Below are 19,001 nucleotides of genomic sequence, written 5' to 3'. Positions count from 1 at the left end.
TCGACACAGTCATGCGGAAAACAAAAAAAGGAATGTGCCTCTGCTTACCTATTCACTCCCGAACGGCTTGAATACATCTTTCCACGACAACTGAAACTCAACTTTTCTCAAAACCGTGACAGGTTCATCTGCCTCGATGCGGTCAATTTGTTCAGCTATCCGACTACGGCAATACCACCATGATAGAATCACAGCCATGGGGTGCCGTCTTGGGTAACAGTGCACCGAAAGTAAATGCGACGCAGTGTGCTTTGTACTGGTGTACCAAGTCCATTTCAGCCCGCATGAGCGGCAACAAGCTTAAGGAAACTCATGTCGAGACACGCACCGACACAAGTGCCCAGTACCAAAACATCTTTCTCAGATTGTCTCCACCTAAAAATGATCGTTTTGATTCGGACTTCTCCGACAATAGCAACTCTGGCTTTGTTTATGAACAGTTGAAAAAGGCCAGATCAATTAGTTGGCACGCTAAGAAGCTCGATATCAACAGTCTCGGAAATGTTAATTTCACCGATGAATAGTACAATAATATTTCAAAGGCAGACTTCACGCAGCCAATGGCGTAATTCTCCGTGGACAGTGGTGCCATATACAAGATAGGAACTGCCTACAATACTCCTTTGTATGAGGGCCTGGGGATTGTGAGTGGAACTTCGTACCAACTGGAGACCCAAATCAAAGTTTGATAGGCGTGGGTTACATTCCCCGCAATTTTGATGGTCATGGCTGGGGGATTTCTCGTGGTGACGATCTTACAGACGAGACGAAGTGGCGTCCCCTTGTTCAAATCTTCTTCCATCCCACTTATTGCTCGGGACTGGACAATGGACAGCCTTCGCCTTGTGAACAGTCCTGTTGCGAAATATGAAGCCAGCAGCACTGTGATGGCCATGTTCATCAAGAGCGAAGCCTTGTCTTGGCGGATGGAAGCCGATGCAAAAAAAAGACCGTGAAGGTAAGCAAAATTGTTGTATATTTTACCTTAGCATACCTTAGCACAACAAAAAGGATCCACCGCAGTTCAAGGATGATATAAGAGTGAAAAATTGACATATATCTTACATATTTCTAGTTGTTTCCATCAATTCGTGCGGTAAGTGTACTGTAGTCTAGTGTGTGCTTATTGATCAAGTCATTGCTCGGAACAAAGTACCAACTGAGTCATTTCACAAGTGCACGTAATGCATGACCCCATTTATTCCAGATCTGGCCACCGGGGACCCGAAATGAAGCCACTTACTCCGACGTCCGAAGTCGCGGCAGATCTAAAGCAAAAGGCCATACGGGTAAAAGCCATAAGTCAGCGAGGACACACTACATACCTACAATGTTTAGTATGCAGCAGCAATAAAACCCTATGCTGATGCAAGATAAGATTCTGTGGCTGCGCTAACAAAGCTAGCCGGACCCTGCAAGATCGGCAGAGCTATCCATTGGAAGAAATCCATCAGCCCTGCGCAATTCCAGCAATCATAGTAGAGCCCGAACGACAAGGAGGCAAAAACAGGCACAGCAGCGCCGGCATCGGCGACGAAACTTTTTTTTCAGGACTTCCCCAGTTTTTTTAAAGAGGTTTCAGGCTCCGTTCTGGGAGCTGTTCTGTTGGATCCCATTACGTACTGATCGCCTGATTCGTCCCGAGGGACCGAGGCTGGCTCCATCGGTGGTTGCGGCCCACTCTTGCCGCTCCGGTTCGGGAGGCCGAGACTTTATTCGGAGCTGAGTCAAAGGTTTTTCTCTTGCGTTGGACTTCATTAACTTTGTTATTTGTTATCTCGGCCGCATCGCGCTGTGTTTTGTTCGACATTGCCTGTTGAGTCGCGTCATTTTGACCTTGGGAATCTGCCAGTGCGATCCCTTCCGGAGCAATTTATACCGATACTGCGACGCGACTATACGGGCCGACCTCGAATTTTGATATACGCCAGAACTGCTTCCTCTAATGGGCTCGCAAATGGACAGCCCGGCTGCCGTTGCAGATTTGGGGACTATCACCCGTCAGAAGACACTCGAATCGGACGTCGACCTCGAAAACGATTTGAAGGCTGGCATCACGCCGCCGTATAAGCAGGATGCTTTTGGTGATGAGGAGTTCGCAGAGGTCAAATACAAAGTCTTGAAATGGTGGCAATGCGGTTTGCTGATGGTTGCTGAGACCGTGTCCTTGGGTGTTCTATCCCTTCCAGCTGCGATTGCTGGCCTGGGTCTTGTCCCCGCACTTCTCATCTTGGTCGGCCTTGGTCTGCTGGCCACTTACACAGGCTACATCATCGGACAGATGAAATGGCGGTACCCGCATATCACGACGATGGCTGATGCCGGAGAGGTTCTTGGAGGAAAAATTGGCCGAGAGTTCCTCGGCGCATGCCAAATTCTCTTCCTTATCTTCATCATGTCGAGTCACCTGTTGACCTTCACCGTGGCGATGAACACGATCACCAACCATGGAACCTGCTCGATTGTCTTCGGCATTGTGGGAACGGTCATCTCGTTCATCTGCTCTCTGCCTCGAACCCTGGTCAAGATGTCCTGGCTTTCCTTCGTCTGTATGTACTTTCGAGTCCCAGCCATGGCTTGCACATAACTAATTGATCCCCAGCATTCGGAAGCATCATCACCGCCGTGATGATTTGCATGATCGCCGTCGGCATCGAGAAACCCGGCAGCGGCGTCGTCGCCGTCGTTCAGACCGATTTATACCACGGATTCTCCGCAGTCTGCAACATCGTCTTTGCATTCTGCGGACACGCCGCATTCTTCGGCCTGATGGCCGAGCTCAAAAACCCGCGCGATTTCACAAAGTCCCTCTGCCTGCTGCAAGGCGTTGATATCTCCCTTTACCTGATCGCCGCCACTGTCATCTACCGCTATGCCGGTGACGGAGTCACTTCGCCTGCTCTTGGCTCGGCTTCGCCGGTTGTTGCTAAGATTGCCTATGGTATCGCCCTGCCGACCATCATCATCGCTGGTGTTATCAATGGCCATGTTGCATTCAAATATGTCTATGTGCGTATTTTCCGTGGGACGGATCGCATGCACAAGCGTGACTGGGTGGCTATCACCTCGTGGGTTGGAATCGCTGCTGGTCTGTGGATTCTTGCTTGGATCATTTCCTCTGCTATCCCGGTCTTCAGCAACCTGCTTAGTTTGATCGTGAGTTCAACCGCCTCTTGAAGTAGGTGTTGCTGTTGATTGCTAACGTGATATCAGACTGCTCTGTTCGCTAGTTGGTTCACTTTCGGACTGAGTGGTATCTTCTGGCTGTTCATGAACAAGGGAAAGTATTTCTCTTCACCGCGGAAGATGTTCCTGACGGCTGTGAATCTGATTATTGTTGCGATCGGTGTCGCTCTGGTAAGTGCAATATCCAATCTCGCGAGGTTTCTCTTGCTAACTGTATGTCTGTAGTGCGGTCTCGGTCTCTGGGTTTCTGGAAAGGCCATCCATGACAATCCCAGCAGTGCCAGTTTCTCTTGCGCAAATAATGCTTAGGCTCTGGATGCGCTGTTGTTTGTTTTGATCGGCCATTGGGGTTTACGGCGTTTGGATTTTCTGGTTTTAGCAGCCTAGCATATTTGCATCGCGTGTTTCCTCGGCTTCATCGGGGGATGATCACATACACCACTACGAATAAAACCTGCATCATATCAATACGATAATTTTACAAAGGGTTACCTTACCTTATCAATGAATGTGGCAAAATCCAGGATTGAATCATTCCGATTGCTAGATAGCTGGCACCTGGTCATGCGCTCGATGCTGTCCGATTAACAGCAAGAAAAATTCAGTCTGGCGCAGTGGCTGATTGTTCCAAGCGACAGAAACATAATCATGGGCGAGAATCTTGCGCACAGAAAAGAGAATTTCGGGGTGCAAATTTGTTCGGCATCGGCGAAGGGGACAGATCGTACAGCCCGCAAGAAGAGGTGATAAATCGTACAGCTCGCGGGGAAAGGGAAATTATCGTACAGATTGATAAGGGAAGTCGAATTATCGTCCAGTTCGCCGGGAAAGACATGAATCGTAAACTCGTAAGGCGATGAGAAAATGAACACCTAGCAAAGTTACGCCATTAGCATGTTGATATTGGAATCAAGAATCACGTAAGAAAACTCGAAGAAAAGAAGCCTTTCAGAGAGAAGATTAAAGGTCGTCAAAGCCTTACACTTCCGCAGAAGGTATGGCTTTCCGTCTAAGGATGACTGAATTGTTTCATCATGGTCGGCGGGCAAAGAGATAGAAATGGAGGAAAGATAAAGATTGCCTTACTCACCTGAAAAAGAAAAAAGACCGACTTGGGTTCAGCCTTCGTTGGCGTGGTTCTCTTCCAGACCGATTCAAGGTTCCAGATCGGCTGCTCAATCATTGGCGTAAGACTTGACCCTTCGGTTCTTCTCCCAAGGCTTTTCCTTGGAGGTTGACGATTCGCCCTCCCCATAATCAAGTTCTCCACAGTCAGGATCAACAGGCTGGTCTGGAACATAGTCAGATTCGAATTCGAATTGGAACCGCTGCTTCTCCATCCGTTCGGCGTTGATGGTCTTCTGTCGCTTTCGCTTTCTAGCTTCAAGGGGGTCCTCACCGTAAAATGCGAAATGCGCGCGAGTTGCCTGAGACTGTCGGGACGTTTTCGCAACCTTTCTGTACTTCTCATCGTCCTCAGAGTCAAAAGGTTGATATCCGTCTTCATCACGGCTAGAGTAGGTTCGCTTCTTGCTCATAGCCGGGGACTGTTCAGCAGTAGACAGAGGCTCTTGTTCGGCTTGGTCGTCCGTGACCTCGCTCATAGTAGGGGACTGTTCAGCAGAGATGGGCTCCTGCTCGGCTTGATCATCCGTGGTCTTGCTCATGGCCAACAGATCTTCGGTAGAAAGAACAAGCTCCTGCTGGGCTTGATCGTCGATAGCCTCGTGCTCTGCGTCGGGTTCATATTCACTTTCCTGGGCCTCACGCGCGCGGAGCAAATTCCAGATTTCGCTATGTCTGAACAACTCGATTTCATCATCGGTGATGAAACGAGGATTGCCGTCGGGGTAATACCCCAGGATCGGGCAGTCGTCATCCTCACCTCCCTCGTAGCAAGTGTCATCCTGAGGGTCGATCGCAGTCACGGTCTGAGTCACGGTTGCGGGCTGGGGAGCCGCAGGAACACCTTGAATTTGAGCGGTCGCGTCTGCAGATTGGAGGTTCGAAAGAGCGTCGGTTGGTTTGATGGGATCGATGTTCTTGTGCTGCTGGAGCTCGATTGGGAGGGGCTGACCGGGGAAGTGGCCCAAATGGAAGGCGGCCATACGTTCCTGCAAGAAATTGTTAGCTCGATCTCTTTCAGGCTGTTTGAGGCGCACTCACATCCGTGAGGAATGGCGCATTGAAGGTCGAAGGCCCCATGATGGCGGGAGGGCGGGGAGCGACAGAGGCACGGTGAGCTTGAAATGCGACCTTGTTTGCATTGGTGTTCTCGGGGGGAGCAATGGACGTGACGTGTTGGGCGTTCTGGAGCTCGGGCGGGAGAGGAGCACCTGGGTGGTGACTCTGATGATAGGCACGGTGAGCTTGAGGTGCGATCTCGTTTGCAGGATTGAGGTCTTCCGGGGGAGCAATGGGCGTGACGTGCTGGGCGTCCTGGAGCTCAGGCGGGAGAGGAGCACCTGGGTGATGGCCCAGATGGTAGGCAGCCATGTTTTCCTTGAAAGATTGACTGTTGGCTCGATCTCTTTCAGCTTGTTCGAAAAGCACTGCACTCACCTCTGTAAGGAATGTATCGGGGACTGGAGACGCCATGATGGCGAAGAGGTGGAGAGGGTGGAGAGGAAAGGTAAGCTTGGGACGCGGACGCGAAACTTACGTGAAGACGCCCACTTCCGAAAGAAGTTCGCCTTGTGGTTCAGGTACCAGCTCAGGTAACTACGAAGTCACGTGAACTCGTGACACGATTCTCCGGTGATCTATTGCTTCAGGCAATATTAATTGCACGTATTCCCAATGCTGGTAGCGGTACCGTAATGACTGTACCCTAAACCTAAATGCTGTTATTTATCAATCTCGCCTCTCTTCCACGCTTTGTTTTGTCATGTATAGCGTATATAGATTGGCCGATCCTTCTAGTACGACATAGTTCAATATAGCATATTCTCTAAAGTACACCTGTCTATCAAAAACACGATCATTTGGCCGGGCTACTCTGTTCTTGAATACGAAGCGCACGTGTAACCTGTGTTTTGTGGGAACTCCGCCTCGTTCCAGATCCCCATCTCAGCCGTTCTGCCCACGATGCATGGCATCCCGACTAGCAAATTGTTTTGCGTACCTGCCAACCACGTGAAACCCTCTGGGTGCCTCTCACATTTTACGGAGACGGTGGACAGCGACAGACTTGACTCACCGATAATCCATTGAGTCCTGGCCAGGACAGCCAAGGGATACCACGATGCGAGTCATCATCGTCGGAGCCGGCATAGCGGGAATGTCCCTAGCAATCGCACTTTCACAATACGGCCACGGCGCTTTGATCTTAGAATCCGTACCTCGCCTAGCTGAAATCGGCGCTGGGATCCAAAAAATGGCTCCGCAAGCTGTGAACTACTTCTACAAGTGGGGCCTCAAAGACGACATACTATCCAAGTGCATCACACTGGAGTAGACATTCGTCAAAGTCTACAAGAGCGGCTCTACAATTGGCGTTTTAGATGTCGCAGACATGGAGAGACAATACGGAGCTCCATATATTGTCGTCCATCGAGCAGTGCTACATAATATTCTTCACAGACACGCTGTTCACTCTGGGGAGGAGATCATGCTCGATAGTCAAGTCGTCAAATATGACTTCGAGGCTGGTACTGTCTTGTTGCAGAGTGGAAGGAAGCTCGAAGCTGATTGTCGTTGCTGCTGACGGTATTCTCCCCCCAAAGGCTCCTGTAGGATTTACTAATGAATATAGGAATCAACTCTACTACTCGCTCTCAGCTTTTGCAAGAAGCCGACCCAGATATCAAACCTACAGGCTGGGCTGCGTTCAGAATGATGGCGGAGATATCCAAGATCAAGGAGTACCCCGAAATGACGGATCTGGGAATCGATATCCTTCAAACTCGAACTTCTGGATTGCACCGGGTGGGTCCTGTATGACCTACCAGATCAGAGATGCCTCAGCCGGAATCGCAATCGGATCCACGGCAGATTTATTGTTCAAATACGTATGAACAAGTTGGGTAAGGCCATTTTCTGCTCAGTTGCGGCTGCCATGTCTCCATTAGGCCTCACTCAAGATGACAACAGCGTACGCAGGGAGTTGGATACTTCCAGTGACCTTCTCAGTGCGCCACGGATTACTACGCGTCGTGACATCTACAATTCCCGCAGACGCCTCACTGGAATCAGTCACAAAGACTGAAAGCTCGTTTCCTTGCTTGTTGACCAACAGCATCTTCTTGGTACAATCGGTAGCCTCAAAATCCTGGGCAAGGAACCGAGTCTCATCGCTCATGGTCTTGACAAAATTTATCAACAGGGATAAAACTAGCTTGAATCAACTGCAGCACACGCAATCAAGCCGTAGGCATCCGGCCTGGTAATAGATCATCGAGACAGAAGGGTATTGACCAGGATAGCCACTGAGCTGACATTCACCGACCGCATCAATGCCCATCACGGCGAGCCTAGAGAAGACGTAGGTATAGATACCCCCACACCAGACCCAATACTCATCGGTGATAGTATAATTAGGGTAAATCGTCGTCGAGCCCATGGTGCCGAGCTCATTGACAGTGGTACGTGTTGACGGCGAGATAGCTTTTCGAGCAGCCTCGATCTCTGCGACTTCGCCAAAGATAGTATCTACCATCTGAAAGCTCTGCGTAGCCTCGTTCTGCGTTGTCGGGTATCGGAGGTGGCGTAGAAGTGATAGCTGACCCAGTCCAAGGGTGTTCCTGGCTTGTGGTTGGCAGGGTCAAGGAAGGACTTGACATGAGTTACATTTCGTGTGGCTAGTGCAATGCCGACGAACTGAGTCTTCGGAGATGCTTCGTGGGTAGCAGCAGTGACGGCGTCGTAAATCTCGTTCTAGAGGTCTGGGCTGATGGTGTGCTTGGAGTCCGACTCGTTGAGGATTTCCCAGTACTTGATGTCAAGATGGTGGCCTAATTCGTGATAGACGCCGCATTCATCGTTGAATCCGCCCTTCTCGTACCATGACGAGAGTCGACTGTAGTAGACGGAGAGGACATTGAGGGACGGAACACGCAGCTGGGGACCGTTGCTGTAGTTCTAGTCGATCGTGTTCACGTCTTCGGGGTAGGTGTATGGGGTGTCGGTCCCCCACTTCCAGTCGGGGGTAGTGTTGAAGTTGATTGTGTGGAAGACATTGGGTATACTGGCCATAAAATCCCCTAGTATTTGATCTGCATAGGTAAAGCCCCAGCTTGTGGAGCAACAAGTCGCGTTCTTGACAGGAGGGTCGATTTCTGGGACAGAGAACGAAGGTAGGAAACCAGGGGACGTAGCGGACATAGCTGCAACTGTTCGTAAGGATCTCAAAGCATTTTCATACGTACTGCTGTTTGACAGTAGAAGTGGATTTGCTACTGATTGCAGCGTTGTGGCTGTTTTGGACTCGATCAGGAAATAGTCTCAGTCAATAGTCACTGCTAAGCCGGTGTCACTGGCAGGAAATCTCCAGGCATGAAGCCGCAAAGGCTGTCACTCGAAGAATTCGTGATGCCATTCGGATGCAGTTTCGGAGGCAAGGAATAGCCAAGGAATAGGAACTCTGTGAAGCTGAACCTTGGAAGTTATCGGTCTCGATGTTTTAAACCCTTTCAAGGTTTGCGCTCTTCATTGATATATCCCAGTGACGTTAATGTCTTGATCTCGATGTTGAAAAAGCCTAGGTCTAAGTAGCGCTAAAGTTCGGTGAAATATTACAACGGGTTCCTTGGCGCAGTGGTTACCGCGTTCGGTTTTGATGTTTACCCGTCTCCGAAAGATCGCCGGTTCGACCCCGGCAGGGACCTTTCTTTTTGTTGCGAAAAATATATATATATCTTATATATTTTTTTCTTCCATCATCTTTACGAATGATTTTTTGAACTAGTTTGCTTCTTAAATAAAAAATGCTTGCATTTGAAATATAAAGTTAACTAGAATCTTTGAATTGCTGAATGCTGGATGGTATAAAAAGCCATCGAGGTAGACCGCATATGGAGGTCACGCAGGTGGTGCTGGACGATACTCGAAAATACCACTCGACCAAGTGCATAATCATACAAAACCGCCTCGATAATATGTAAAGCCTTCAGAGAGGGGACGGGCCTACCTGAATCTAGGTTAACCTGACGCTAGTTAAAAGTCGTAGATCTTATTGATGGGAAGCAGAATCAAATAGATGAATGAATTCATATTGACCAGCTAGAAAGACACCAGGCTATAATCGTCAAATATCGCTTGAAAAGATCTTAATCGTACAACATGAAGTTCGTAATATACGTAAAGCAGAGCAACTTATGCCCTGTTTTGCTGGACCCCGCGCTTCTGAAGCAAAGCACTGTTTCCAAGGTGCAGTTTGTCATGGATATTCGTCTTGCTTTTCCTCGTGTCATTCTCAACCCTGGAGGCAATTTCATGGTCCCGGATGTCATGTTCGCGTTGATGTGCCGAGAAGACCACACCGAACAGCTCGCGCACGTTCATGAAACCAGGCGTCCGGGCTTCGACGTGAGACTCGTGCAGAGCTTCAGGGGGCACAGGGGTCCCGTCATCTCGATCATCGCGAGGAGTTGGAGGCGCCGTAGTGGAGCTACCATCGGACTGGGACTCGGTGTCGGCAATCGTCGAGGGTTCTTCCGTCTCCAGAGTCGTCTTGGAGGCTTTCTGGATCCAAGGATGGTTGATGAATTCCTCGATGGTGAGTCTCTTGTCAGACTCGACTGTCAAGAGCTTGGAGACTATATCCTTGGCATCCTTGGAAATATCGTTCCACCAGGGAGAGTCAAAAGCATAGTCTCCTGTCGATACCTTCTTCATCAGGACCTTTGTATTCGGGTCGTAGAATGGAGGATAGCCGGCGAGCAGGGTGTACAAAACACATCCAAGTGCCCACATGTCGACACCGGTCGTGTACTTTTCGTCGCGAACAATCTCGGGTGCAGCATATGACATAGTGCCACATGGTGTTGCCGTGGGGGCACCGGCGATAATCTTCGACAAGCCAAAATCTGCAAGCTTGACTTCACCAATGCCTCCACCACCGACACCGGGCACGAAATCGCCTTCGTCGACTTTATTTTCCTCACCGGGTAGCGTAGGTTTTGGGGTTTTACTGGGCTCCACTGGAATCGAGTTGAATAAGATATTTTCGGGTTTGATATCACTGGGAGATTGTTAGTGTCTATTAATAGATTTCTGGTGTCGGAAATGGGTTGACAAACCGATGAACGATGCCTGTCTGATGCAAGTATAGAACGGCCTGCGCGACTTGCAAGATAACATGTCGCGATAGATCCTCACTGAGGTACGTGAGCTTCACAAGCTGGTTGAAAAGCTCTCCTCCCGTGCAGAGTTCCAAGACAATATGACAATATTGGTTCGTTTCGATGACATCAATCAGCCTGGAGATATTGTTATGATCCAGCTGTCGCATTATTTGAATTTCCTTTTGTAGATTCGCTTTCTGTTCGATTGTCAGCTTCAATTCCTCAGTGACTTGCAATGCTGGCATTGAAGGGTCCGCACATGTGGTTCTTTCATTTCATATTTTTTCATCACCTTAATGGCGACTTCGCCCATCTTGCCTTCTCGGTCTGAGGCACGATACACATGGCTGAAGGCACCGGTGCCCAGAAGGTCCAGTAGCTGCCATCGGTCAAGACCGGGGTATGAGGGCATTTTTGAGTCCATGCCATTGATGCCATGGCCTCGCACCGCTCTTGTTTGATCATGGGTGTCGGCCAGAGGGTCACTGCCCCCAGTAGCGGGCTTGCTGTGCATATCAAGCGGCATATCTAAGTGACTGGCATCCAAAGCTATGGAATAGGAAGGCGCAAATTTCATTATGCAGTAATCCTATCGCGTGGCGTACAGGGGGTGCCTGCCTTGCGATTCCAAATTGGTATAGGTTGACCTATGCAAAGGGAGAAAAGGGTATAGTTGATGGAAAGGTTCAGGAAAAACGCGAGTTTGGAAACGCCCAGAGGTGATTCAACTGTCCAGCCCGTCCATCATAGTGACATTAGTTTGATACGTCAGAACAAGCATCAAGTTCTAGTAACTTTCCATAATACGTACCCCAGATAATTCTGGGACCTGGATGATGCAGATGACATCATATGCGCTCCAAAGAGAAAGTAGATCGGCGATCGCTGGTGAGCTTCCCACGAATCACGCCGCTCTTTCGATGAACTACACGAGATGAAACACGTGCAGCACCCCATTGCAGACCCCAATGCCCCATTAATACCTTTGCGCACGCCTTCTACGTAGTCGAAGGCATAAGTACATCGCCAGTTGCGATACCTGGGTCACATGACGTGTTGTTATCTGTAGCGGTATCGTCGATCATCCTTGCGCTCTTCCTTCTGTAGGGTCCTCAAGTTGGCAAACTATACATCTCAACAACCTCCTCCTCGTCCAATGACCACGGCCGTCTGTCGTCAAGTGTGAACGAACACAGCAAGTTGCCACCTCCACAAACGCTCAGCTCGCTGTTTTGGTGCTTCATCCCCAGAATCCCCGCCGGCGCTCAGTCAAGGCTGCAGACCATTGGCGGAAAACAAGAATTTAGACTCCAAAGGAGCAAAAGGCCAAGAGAGGAGGCAACACTGATGTCCCGCGTGTCGTCCATTGTGATTGTACCATGGTGCTCCAGCGCCGGTCGAACTGACCCTTGCGCATTGGTGGCAAGCGTCCCAAACAGCACGAATCAGCCCCACATACCTGATATCGGCGCCTGGGAAAACGGGCCACCGCGCGGCTCCGCCTCGATGAAAAAATGCTTCCAACCGGTTTTGGTCCTCGAGCGGGGGGCGCCCGCGTAGCGGGGCTCCAGACAATGTGTTGCTGAGCGCCTGATCACTCGAGCACTGAATTTCGATCGCAGAGGAATTCCCCTCTTTTCGTCAACATTCGACCGTGCAGGCCTCGACGCTCTTCACAGACGCTCTCGACACTCCACAGGCCATCTATGGAGGTACACTGACAAGCACGATATGCCAAGCGCTTTGAGCCAGTCAAGACTATCGCGCGCCCGAGCATGGATCACGTTTTGATGACCCGGCCCAACCAAGCCCGATCTGGTATTTTTAGATCATTACCGGGTCCTAATTGATCGGAAGCAATGCCAGAGGCGCGCTACCCCTGCGACGAGGGAGGAGCTCACACTCTCACTGGACCAGTGCCCCCGCTGGCGCTTCGTTCAGCCGCAATGTAATGTCGCGGTGCCCATGTTGCTGTCACCGGGTTACCCACTTCGAGTCTCTCTGCCTCCACGCCTCATAATACACTGCTATAACCTGGGCTGCCCATCCCCAGCGTGGCCTTATTAAGAGGCAGCTGCGTGATAAGCATACGCATGCCCATGTTAAAGAGTGAGATGGCCCGTTTTCTGCGTTGTTGAAGGTTGATGAATTGCTGACTTGTGATTAGGTTTGATGGTTTATGAGGAAGCCGTTGCGATGATCGTCTGCTTGCTGGCTTAATTATACCTTTGATGCATTTGCATGGGTAGCATTTGAATTTTCTAATTCCGCTCTAGTCGTGATTGAGCTTGTGCTACGTCCTCACACAGTGATTATTTGGATTAATGGATACTACACCATAATCAATATCAGACAAACTACGAAATGAAGCTAAGCTGTGGAGCGGTGGGGGATGAAGTAGATCAGAGAATGAAGTCTGATTGTGGAAAGGAGAGTGGGTAGAGGGGAAGCGACGTTGATTGATTGATTGATTGATTGATTTGTCATTCTCGGATCTGTCAGCCCATTGGCCGATTTGCGCAGGTCACGTTGGGGTAACCGGGTCAACTACATCACTATCTACACTGGCTTGCCATCGATTTCAACCCTCCGCAATTTACACCTTCCGGGAAAGAGGTATATGCCTGAGGGTTCTCCCAAAATCATGGCGTATTTTCCAATGCTCCCGTACGGTCCTTATTTGCGGTTGATCCTCGACGGCCGAGGCCGTTTCGGTAGGTTGGCAGCTGCGAGTCTGAAAGCCCGAAGGCAAGCGAATGGGGAAGCGACGTTCGTTTTGGATTTCTTTTCTTTATTTTGTCTATTTTGTCATGTTTGCATACATTCTCGGGCGACCAATCAGGGGCTTGCGTTGCAACCCATGGAATCAATCGTTCACTGGGCTGGCGACCACCTTCAAGCTGTCGGCAGGCCTGACAGCACTCCCGCATAGCAGCATATATTTAGAGCAAGCTACACCGGGCAAATGAATTCATCATCATCACAGCTAAGCTGTGGCTGCACCATACATTGCCCGAGGCGTACTCTCTAACCATCTAATTATCAATGAGATGCCAACTCTTTGATAATGTATTAGGTATTATCTATGCTTAAGTTATCACTATAATATCTTGCTTCCCTCTAGGGCATCCTGCCGATCTCAACTCCCAAGTCCTTGCTTCAGGTCCGATTCTGCATGTCACGATTCTCGGTGCCTTTTCTCCACTTAGCAGCAAATCTCCACTGAACAAGAGGACCAATCAACGCAACAACCTGCACAATAACACAGATCGTGAACGTAAGCCCAACCCCAACCGCACTAATCAACGGCATAACGAAGCTCGTCCCGCCAGCGGCGAACAAGCATCGAGCCAAGTTAAGACTAGCACTCGCCCCAGCACTCTTCTCATGAAAGATATCCACCAGATAGGTCATAATGACAGACTGCATGGAAACCGCAGTCCAGCCCGTGATGAAGGTCGAGACAATGGGAACGGCAATATGGACTCGATGGGGATACTGGATCGTCCAGCCGAAGAGAAGAAGAGACAAGCACTGAAGCAGAGAAAATACAGGCACAAGCCGGAGTCGTGCTTTCTCAAGTGGGAAAACCTCCTCGTTGGTCTTGACTCGGGATACCGAGTTATCAGCTTCAACGTCCGTGCCGACCATTGCCTCGTAGTTGGCCTTCACGCGTCTGTAGTCGATGTTCAATATCTTTCCCGTGATCAGTGTACCGATTATGGATCCGATACCGTTGGCGATGAATGTCAGTCCGATTTGGATTTCGGATAACCCGTACCGATCCTTGAAGAGAGAAGACATGGCCGTGATGCTCATCTGCCACACGGCGTAGTAAATCGCAAGGAAAAAAATGATAGGCGCAGCCTGGTTGCTAATGAGGATGCGGAAAGGACCAAAAACATCAATACTCTTCCTAGGCAGAAGTTCCGGCGGAGGGCCAGAGTACCTCTCAACCTTCGAAAGCTTTTGATACGTCCGCAGCGGAAACCGTACCATCGGGTTGGAAGACAGCACGCTGCCATTACCAACGAGCGACCGAAGCGTCTCAGGCAAAAAAAACAACAACACAACCAGAAAAACAGCCGCATAGATCATGAGGAACCAGAAAATCGACCTCCACCCCAAAGATCCAGCCAACGCACCTCCAATAACTGGCCCAGCAGCGACAGGCGCAAGGAGACCAGCCTGGAAAATCCCCATGAACCCCCCACGTTCAGCGCGAGTCGTGATATCGCCGATAACGCCAGACCCAATGGCGATGGTACTGGCGCTCCCGGTACTTTGAAGACATCTCAAGACGATCAGGGTAGCGTAGTTCTTCGTCTGAGCGAGCCCGATACAAGCACCAATGAAAACGAGGAAGGTGCATGCGTACGCGATCCGTCGTCCTCGCACATCGGATACGGGACCCCAGAGACTGGGTGCGAGGCCTTGGAAGATTAGATAGGATGTCACCGTTAGACTGACTAGCTCTAGCGAGACGTTTAGGTCGTTTGCGATTGCTGGGAGAGCGGGGAAATAGATATTTGAGGCGAAGCCCGAGACTGGAGTGTGTTAAACCATGGCTTTGGGATAATGTGGCATTGGGAACTTACATGTTGCTGCTGTCGAGGCTATCACCACTATAAGCCATTTTTGCCTGCGGTCGAATATACTGTATGGTGGTTCGGGGGTGGATTGGATTTCGGCTTCGGGGTCTGCTGGGTTTGTGTCGGGTTTGAACGGCGCGTTGGTCCTTCCTTCTGATCGCATTGTGTGCGTGTGAGTATGCTTCGCTGAAATGCAGGATCGTGTTTTGAATTGCGAGTTTCGATTTGGTGGATCAAAGGTCGTAGCGAGGGATAGCAGGTCTTTAAATACGTCACGCGGGAAGCTAATGCGGTGTTCACGGGAGTCACCGGGGTTGAGGCCTCTCAGCTCCGCTCACACCTGAAAATCCAAAAACATCCCATTAATCAAAATTTCAGTATGTTGCCTCCCTTAAATAATTCTTTCATCTCCTTCTGCCTCTTGGAATTTTGAAAATGACCCAGAAACAACCGGCGAAAAATCACCCGAACTTCGGCAACTACTATGCTATCCTCAACTTGGATTGGATGGCTATCCTAATCGGAGCCGTCGAAAGCACGCAGGAAGGCCAAACATTGATCCAAAACTTGACTCGCTGGAATGTCGCCGTGCACCAGAAGACCGATCGGCCATTGTCTGTTTTTACGACACTCGCTTTCGGTCCCGGACTGCCCGAGGTCGAACGTGAGAAGCCATTTGCGAGATTGATCGCTCCGTATGGTGAATTCAAGGCCGGGACCCCTGAAACTCAGATTGATTCTCGTTTTACGGTAGATGAGAAGGACCTTGTAATTTCCAAGACAAGGTGGTGCGTGACGACTGGCAATGCGCTGGAGCAGATTTTGGGAGCGCAGAATATCGATACTGTTGTCATCGTGAGATTTTACCTGTGTGCCGTTCCTTTGCAATGCTAATTGGCCTGTAGTCGGGACTGAGTCTGTCCTCTCGACGGAGCTCTCCAAGCTCTTGAAAAATTACTTTGCCTAGAATTTCGGTGCCATTTGACGAGCTGTGGAATGGGTGTCATTTTATTCTGCATTATAGCAAGCTATAGAAGCCACGGTATTCAAGCATTCAACCTCCATGCGTACAACTCACCACCGCATAAAGCATCGTCCCATAGCTATCAACATCTTCTAACCAATGATCAACTCTCCCTCTCCTTCTCGCAACACCGGCCCCATCCAAATCCGGAGGAATCGGCCAAAGTTCATCAATAGCAAGACCAGGGCCCATCCACTCCGCCAGAAACAAATTGTATGCCTGCTCCCACTCAGGCCGGCTACTAGCCTCCCATATAGACCCCGCCGCAGGGGCAGGAAGTCCTTGCAGCTCTGTACCAAGATAAGTAGGGAGATTCTCCTGTGTCGAGACGACACTATCAAAAAGATACATCGTGTAAATAGTTCTTCGCTTTGCTTCTGCCACGATCCATTCTTCCCATCGGGGCCGGGTGCGAGTTTGGTCGGCTACGCACACTAGACCACCACGCGAGGAGGCGTGCGCAAGCTCTTGCAGGGTCATCATTGTTTGGCGGAGGGAGTGGTGGCGGGTTATGCCGAGGCGGAAGAAGAGGACCATGGCGTAGATTAAGTATGCCTGGAACGCGGCTAGTAGGGAGAGATCGTCGTAGCTTTCGCGGCTTTGCGTGATGGTATCCATCTCGCGCTGGAATATCGCTGCTGCTACCCCTTCGCTTCTGGGTAAGGGGTTCTGGCACATTCGGATCAAGCTTAGGCATGTTGTCAGCGGCGAAGTGGTCGTCTGGTGCTTCATTTGTGCCGGGTGGACGAATGGGAGTAGGCCGCGTCCGCGGATTGCTGCCGCAACATATGACTTGAAGATCCGATGTATAAATGAGATGATGCTAGGTGGGTATCTTTTAATTTGCTGCTGGGGGTCGGGAATGTAGGCATTCATCCAGCGAGAGTTGATCTCGTCCACGTTGATTGGACAAGCAAGGTCAAGTCTGGTAAAGTCCAGATTGGATTGAGGAAAAGCCATTCCTGCGCCCCCGGATACTACGGGTGCCCTGCCCTGCGTACTGGGAAAGGCATTTGGTGATCCTTGGACGATCGTCGACGCCATAGTTCCAGGCGATGGTAGGCTCGACAAGCTCGCGCCCTCGATCGTGGAGCTTCCATCTCCAAAGTTACTTGTGACAAGCGAGTCCGATAGAGATGCGGGACTGCAGGGGAGTCTTTCCTTAGAATCCGCTTGTCGAGTATTATTTGTGGAGGCGTGTTGTTGGCCGAAATCACAGTCGAGACCACGTTGCGCGCATCGAGTGCACCCTCCAGCTTGCCTGTCGCATTTTGCTTTTGCGGAAGAGCAGGTTCGACAGGCCTTTTGTCGGGAGGTAGAATACCGTGAGGTCCTCATTGTGGTATGTCCAACCCAGAAGTCGCTTCTTGGATACGCTTCAAGAACGCGATTATCATATTCAGGTGAGACTCAGCACTCAAAGACGAGAATATGAGTATTGCCAAATCGAAAGAGACTCTGACACCCGCGCTGCTCGACGTGAGGTGGAAAGTTAGACATGATGGGCGGAGGCGAACGCGGCGTTGATCGGAGTTGAGCGTCGGAGCTGATCGGATCTGAGCGGAGTTGAACGGGATTGACGATTCAAGATATGTGGGTGCAATACCTCGACTGTCCCGCAATCACTACTTCATCCGAAAGGACATCTTACCTGCCTTCCCTTGACAACAAGACAGCATGGACCTTTGTTCACTCCAAGTGACCTCCTTCATAACCAGGAAAATATATTATGATATCGACCTGGAGGATACCACCCTGTCACCCTCGGAGACACATTCAAATATGGCCGTTACAAGTTGCACCGTCAACTGGGGTGGGGCGGGTATCCTATCGTTTGGCTAGCGGATGATCAGGAGTAAGATGGTTTACCCCATGGGATAATTCGATTTGATATGGCCAAATCCATGCAGTCGGAATGTATGGATTTCATTAAAAATCATGACGGCAGACTCATAATCGCAAGAACTAGGAATACTACAACATTGAGGACATTGTTCAGATCGAGACCTTTTGAAGCATCGTATTGTTCAGCAACTTTTAATTCTTTTCTCATGAAGGCCCCAATCGGGTCCGTCAGTGTTTGCTCCTCGAATTGCTTGGTCCCACTCTGGACTTGTCCTCGTCGAGTATAGTGACTGCCGGGAGAAGCTGGAGGCGGATGTGATTTTTCGAATACCCAGACAGCTTCTAGCAGCTACCAGCTTTATCCATAGTACTGGGGCATTCATGGGGGTAAGTAAGGCCCTTTTCGTTGATAAGTTTTCGCGGATTACATTCGTCATGTTCGCAGATATTAACGGTTGCAACGTCGCATTCCCCTATCTATCGTTGTCTACTTAACCGCCGATCAACTCTTCGAGGTCATCAGTCGACCTGAATTTGAACCTGTCGTCCGTATTGACGGCTCGCCGCTACCAGAAGGCCTCCCTGCGCAGTTAATCAAAGCGGCAGATTGGACCAACTGGATAGAAGAGGACGAGGAAGATATCTGCTTGATTGATTTTGAAAAGAGCGTTTTTCCATGAAAAAAGCCTCCGCGTCTAGCTCAGCCGGTTTATCTGCGAATTCCTGAGACAATTTTCGCGGAAAGCTTTGATTATCGCGTCGATCTGTGGGGCGCTGGGTGCGCGGTGAATAAATCCCTCGACTACCTACGTATCGGCCACAGGATATTGATTTAATTGTCTGGATGCGGATTTATTCACTTGTCTTCATGGATACTCCATTACGCTGGCTTTGTGAAAAGGACGAAGAGGTTTTCATACTTCAGATGATAGACATCTCCACTGCGCGTAATACAATGGTTCATGAAGTTCCTACCATCAAGCCGCATGACAGCAGATGGCGCTCAGATCGTTGAATTAATCTGAAGAAAAACGTGCTGGATCAGGTGGTTCGGCCACCGGGGACTCTTGA

At 50.0% G+C, this 19,001-nt stretch overlaps 11 protein-coding genes across 11 annotated transcripts; 5 read left to right on the top strand and 6 right to left on the bottom strand.

Annotated features, from left to right (window-relative positions):
* Nucleotides 1-179: 179 nt before the first annotated feature.
* On the top strand, nt 180-524 carry N7532_010294 (uncharacterized protein; the record flags this gene model as incomplete). Its single annotated transcript, XM_056622785.1, has 1 exon — nt 180-524. The coding sequence occupies one exon, from the start codon at nt 180-182 to the stop codon at nt 522-524; it is 345 nt and encodes a 114-aa protein (XP_056470201.1).
* A 1,421-nt stretch (nt 525-1,945) lies between these two features.
* On the top strand, nt 1,946-3,495 carry N7532_010293 (neutral amino acid permease; the record flags this gene model as incomplete). The annotated part of the gene is made up of 4 exons (XM_056622784.1): nt 1,946-2,549; nt 2,603-3,156; nt 3,214-3,357; nt 3,412-3,495. 4 exons carry the CDS (start codon nt 1,946-1,948, stop codon nt 3,493-3,495), a joined length of 1,386 nt encoding a protein of 461 aa, XP_056470200.1.
* Nucleotides 3,496-4,361: 866 nt separating this feature from the next.
* On the bottom strand, nt 4,362-5,784 carry N7532_010292 (uncharacterized protein; the record flags this gene model as incomplete). Its single annotated transcript, XM_056622783.1, has 2 exons — nt 4,362-5,300; nt 5,353-5,784. The coding sequence occupies 2 exons, from the start codon at nt 5,782-5,784 to the stop codon at nt 4,362-4,364; spliced, it is 1,371 nt and encodes a 456-aa protein (XP_056470199.1).
* Nucleotides 5,785-6,700: 916 nt separating this feature from the next.
* Nucleotides 6,701-7,128, top strand: N7532_010291 (uncharacterized protein; the record flags this gene model as incomplete). Its single annotated transcript, XM_056622782.1, has 2 exons — nt 6,701-6,836; nt 6,941-7,128. 2 exons carry the CDS (start codon nt 6,701-6,703, stop codon nt 7,126-7,128), a joined length of 324 nt encoding a protein of 107 aa, XP_056470198.1.
* Nucleotides 7,129-7,252: 124 nt separating this feature from the next.
* N7532_010290 (uncharacterized protein) lies at nt 7,253-7,486 on the bottom strand (the record flags this gene model as incomplete). The annotated part of the gene is made up of 1 exon (XM_056622781.1): nt 7,253-7,486. One exon carries the CDS (start codon nt 7,484-7,486, stop codon nt 7,253-7,255), a length of 234 nt encoding a protein of 77 aa, XP_056470197.1.
* A 779-nt stretch (nt 7,487-8,265) lies between these two features.
* On the bottom strand, nt 8,266-8,508 carry N7532_010289 (uncharacterized protein; the record flags this gene model as incomplete). Its single annotated transcript, XM_056622780.1, has 1 exon — nt 8,266-8,508. The coding sequence occupies one exon, from the start codon at nt 8,506-8,508 to the stop codon at nt 8,266-8,268; it is 243 nt and encodes an 80-aa protein (XP_056470196.1).
* A 990-nt stretch (nt 8,509-9,498) lies between these two features.
* N7532_010288 (uncharacterized protein) lies at nt 9,499-11,046 on the bottom strand (the record flags this gene model as incomplete). Its single annotated transcript, XM_056622779.1, has 3 exons — nt 9,499-10,366; nt 10,425-10,666; nt 10,729-11,046. The coding sequence occupies 3 exons, from the start codon at nt 11,044-11,046 to the stop codon at nt 9,499-9,501; spliced, it is 1,428 nt and encodes a 475-aa protein (XP_056470195.1).
* Nucleotides 11,047-13,628: 2,582 nt separating this feature from the next.
* On the bottom strand, nt 13,629-15,224 carry N7532_010287 (putative MFS multidrug transporter; the record flags this gene model as incomplete). The annotated part of the gene is made up of 2 exons (XM_056622778.1): nt 13,629-15,016; nt 15,068-15,224. The coding sequence occupies 2 exons, from the start codon at nt 15,222-15,224 to the stop codon at nt 13,629-13,631; spliced, it is 1,545 nt and encodes a 514-aa protein (XP_056470194.1).
* Nucleotides 15,225-15,496: 272 nt separating this feature from the next.
* Nucleotides 15,497-15,955, top strand: N7532_010286 (cysteine hydrolase family protein; the record flags this gene model as incomplete). Its single annotated transcript, XM_056622777.1, has 1 exon — nt 15,497-15,955. One exon carries the CDS (start codon nt 15,497-15,499, stop codon nt 15,953-15,955), a length of 459 nt encoding a protein of 152 aa, XP_056470193.1.
* Nucleotides 15,956-16,115: 160 nt separating this feature from the next.
* Nucleotides 16,116-17,423, bottom strand: N7532_010285 (Zn(II)2Cys6 transcription factor domain-containing protein; the record flags this gene model as incomplete). The annotated part of the gene is made up of 1 exon (XM_056622776.1): nt 16,116-17,423. One exon carries the CDS (start codon nt 17,421-17,423, stop codon nt 16,116-16,118), a length of 1,308 nt encoding a protein of 435 aa, XP_056470192.1.
* Nucleotides 17,424-17,762: 339 nt separating this feature from the next.
* Nucleotides 17,763-18,719, top strand: N7532_010284 (uncharacterized protein; the record flags this gene model as incomplete). The annotated part of the gene is made up of 4 exons (XM_056622775.1): nt 17,763-17,907; nt 18,163-18,317; nt 18,446-18,598; nt 18,630-18,719. The coding sequence occupies 4 exons, from the start codon at nt 17,763-17,765 to the stop codon at nt 18,717-18,719; spliced, it is 543 nt and encodes a 180-aa protein (XP_056470191.1).
* Between the last annotated feature and the right edge of the window lie 282 nt (nt 18,720-19,001).

This window comes from Penicillium argentinense (genome assembly GCF_028826775.1).
Source record: "Penicillium argentinense strain IBT 30761 chromosome Unknown utg000010l_segment0_segment0, whole genome shotgun sequence".
NCBI lineage: Eukaryota > Fungi > Ascomycota > Eurotiomycetes > Eurotiales > Aspergillaceae > Penicillium > Penicillium argentinense.
The sequence above is the reverse complement of the archived record's forward strand: the minus strand, read 5'-3'. Positions and strand labels throughout refer to the sequence as shown.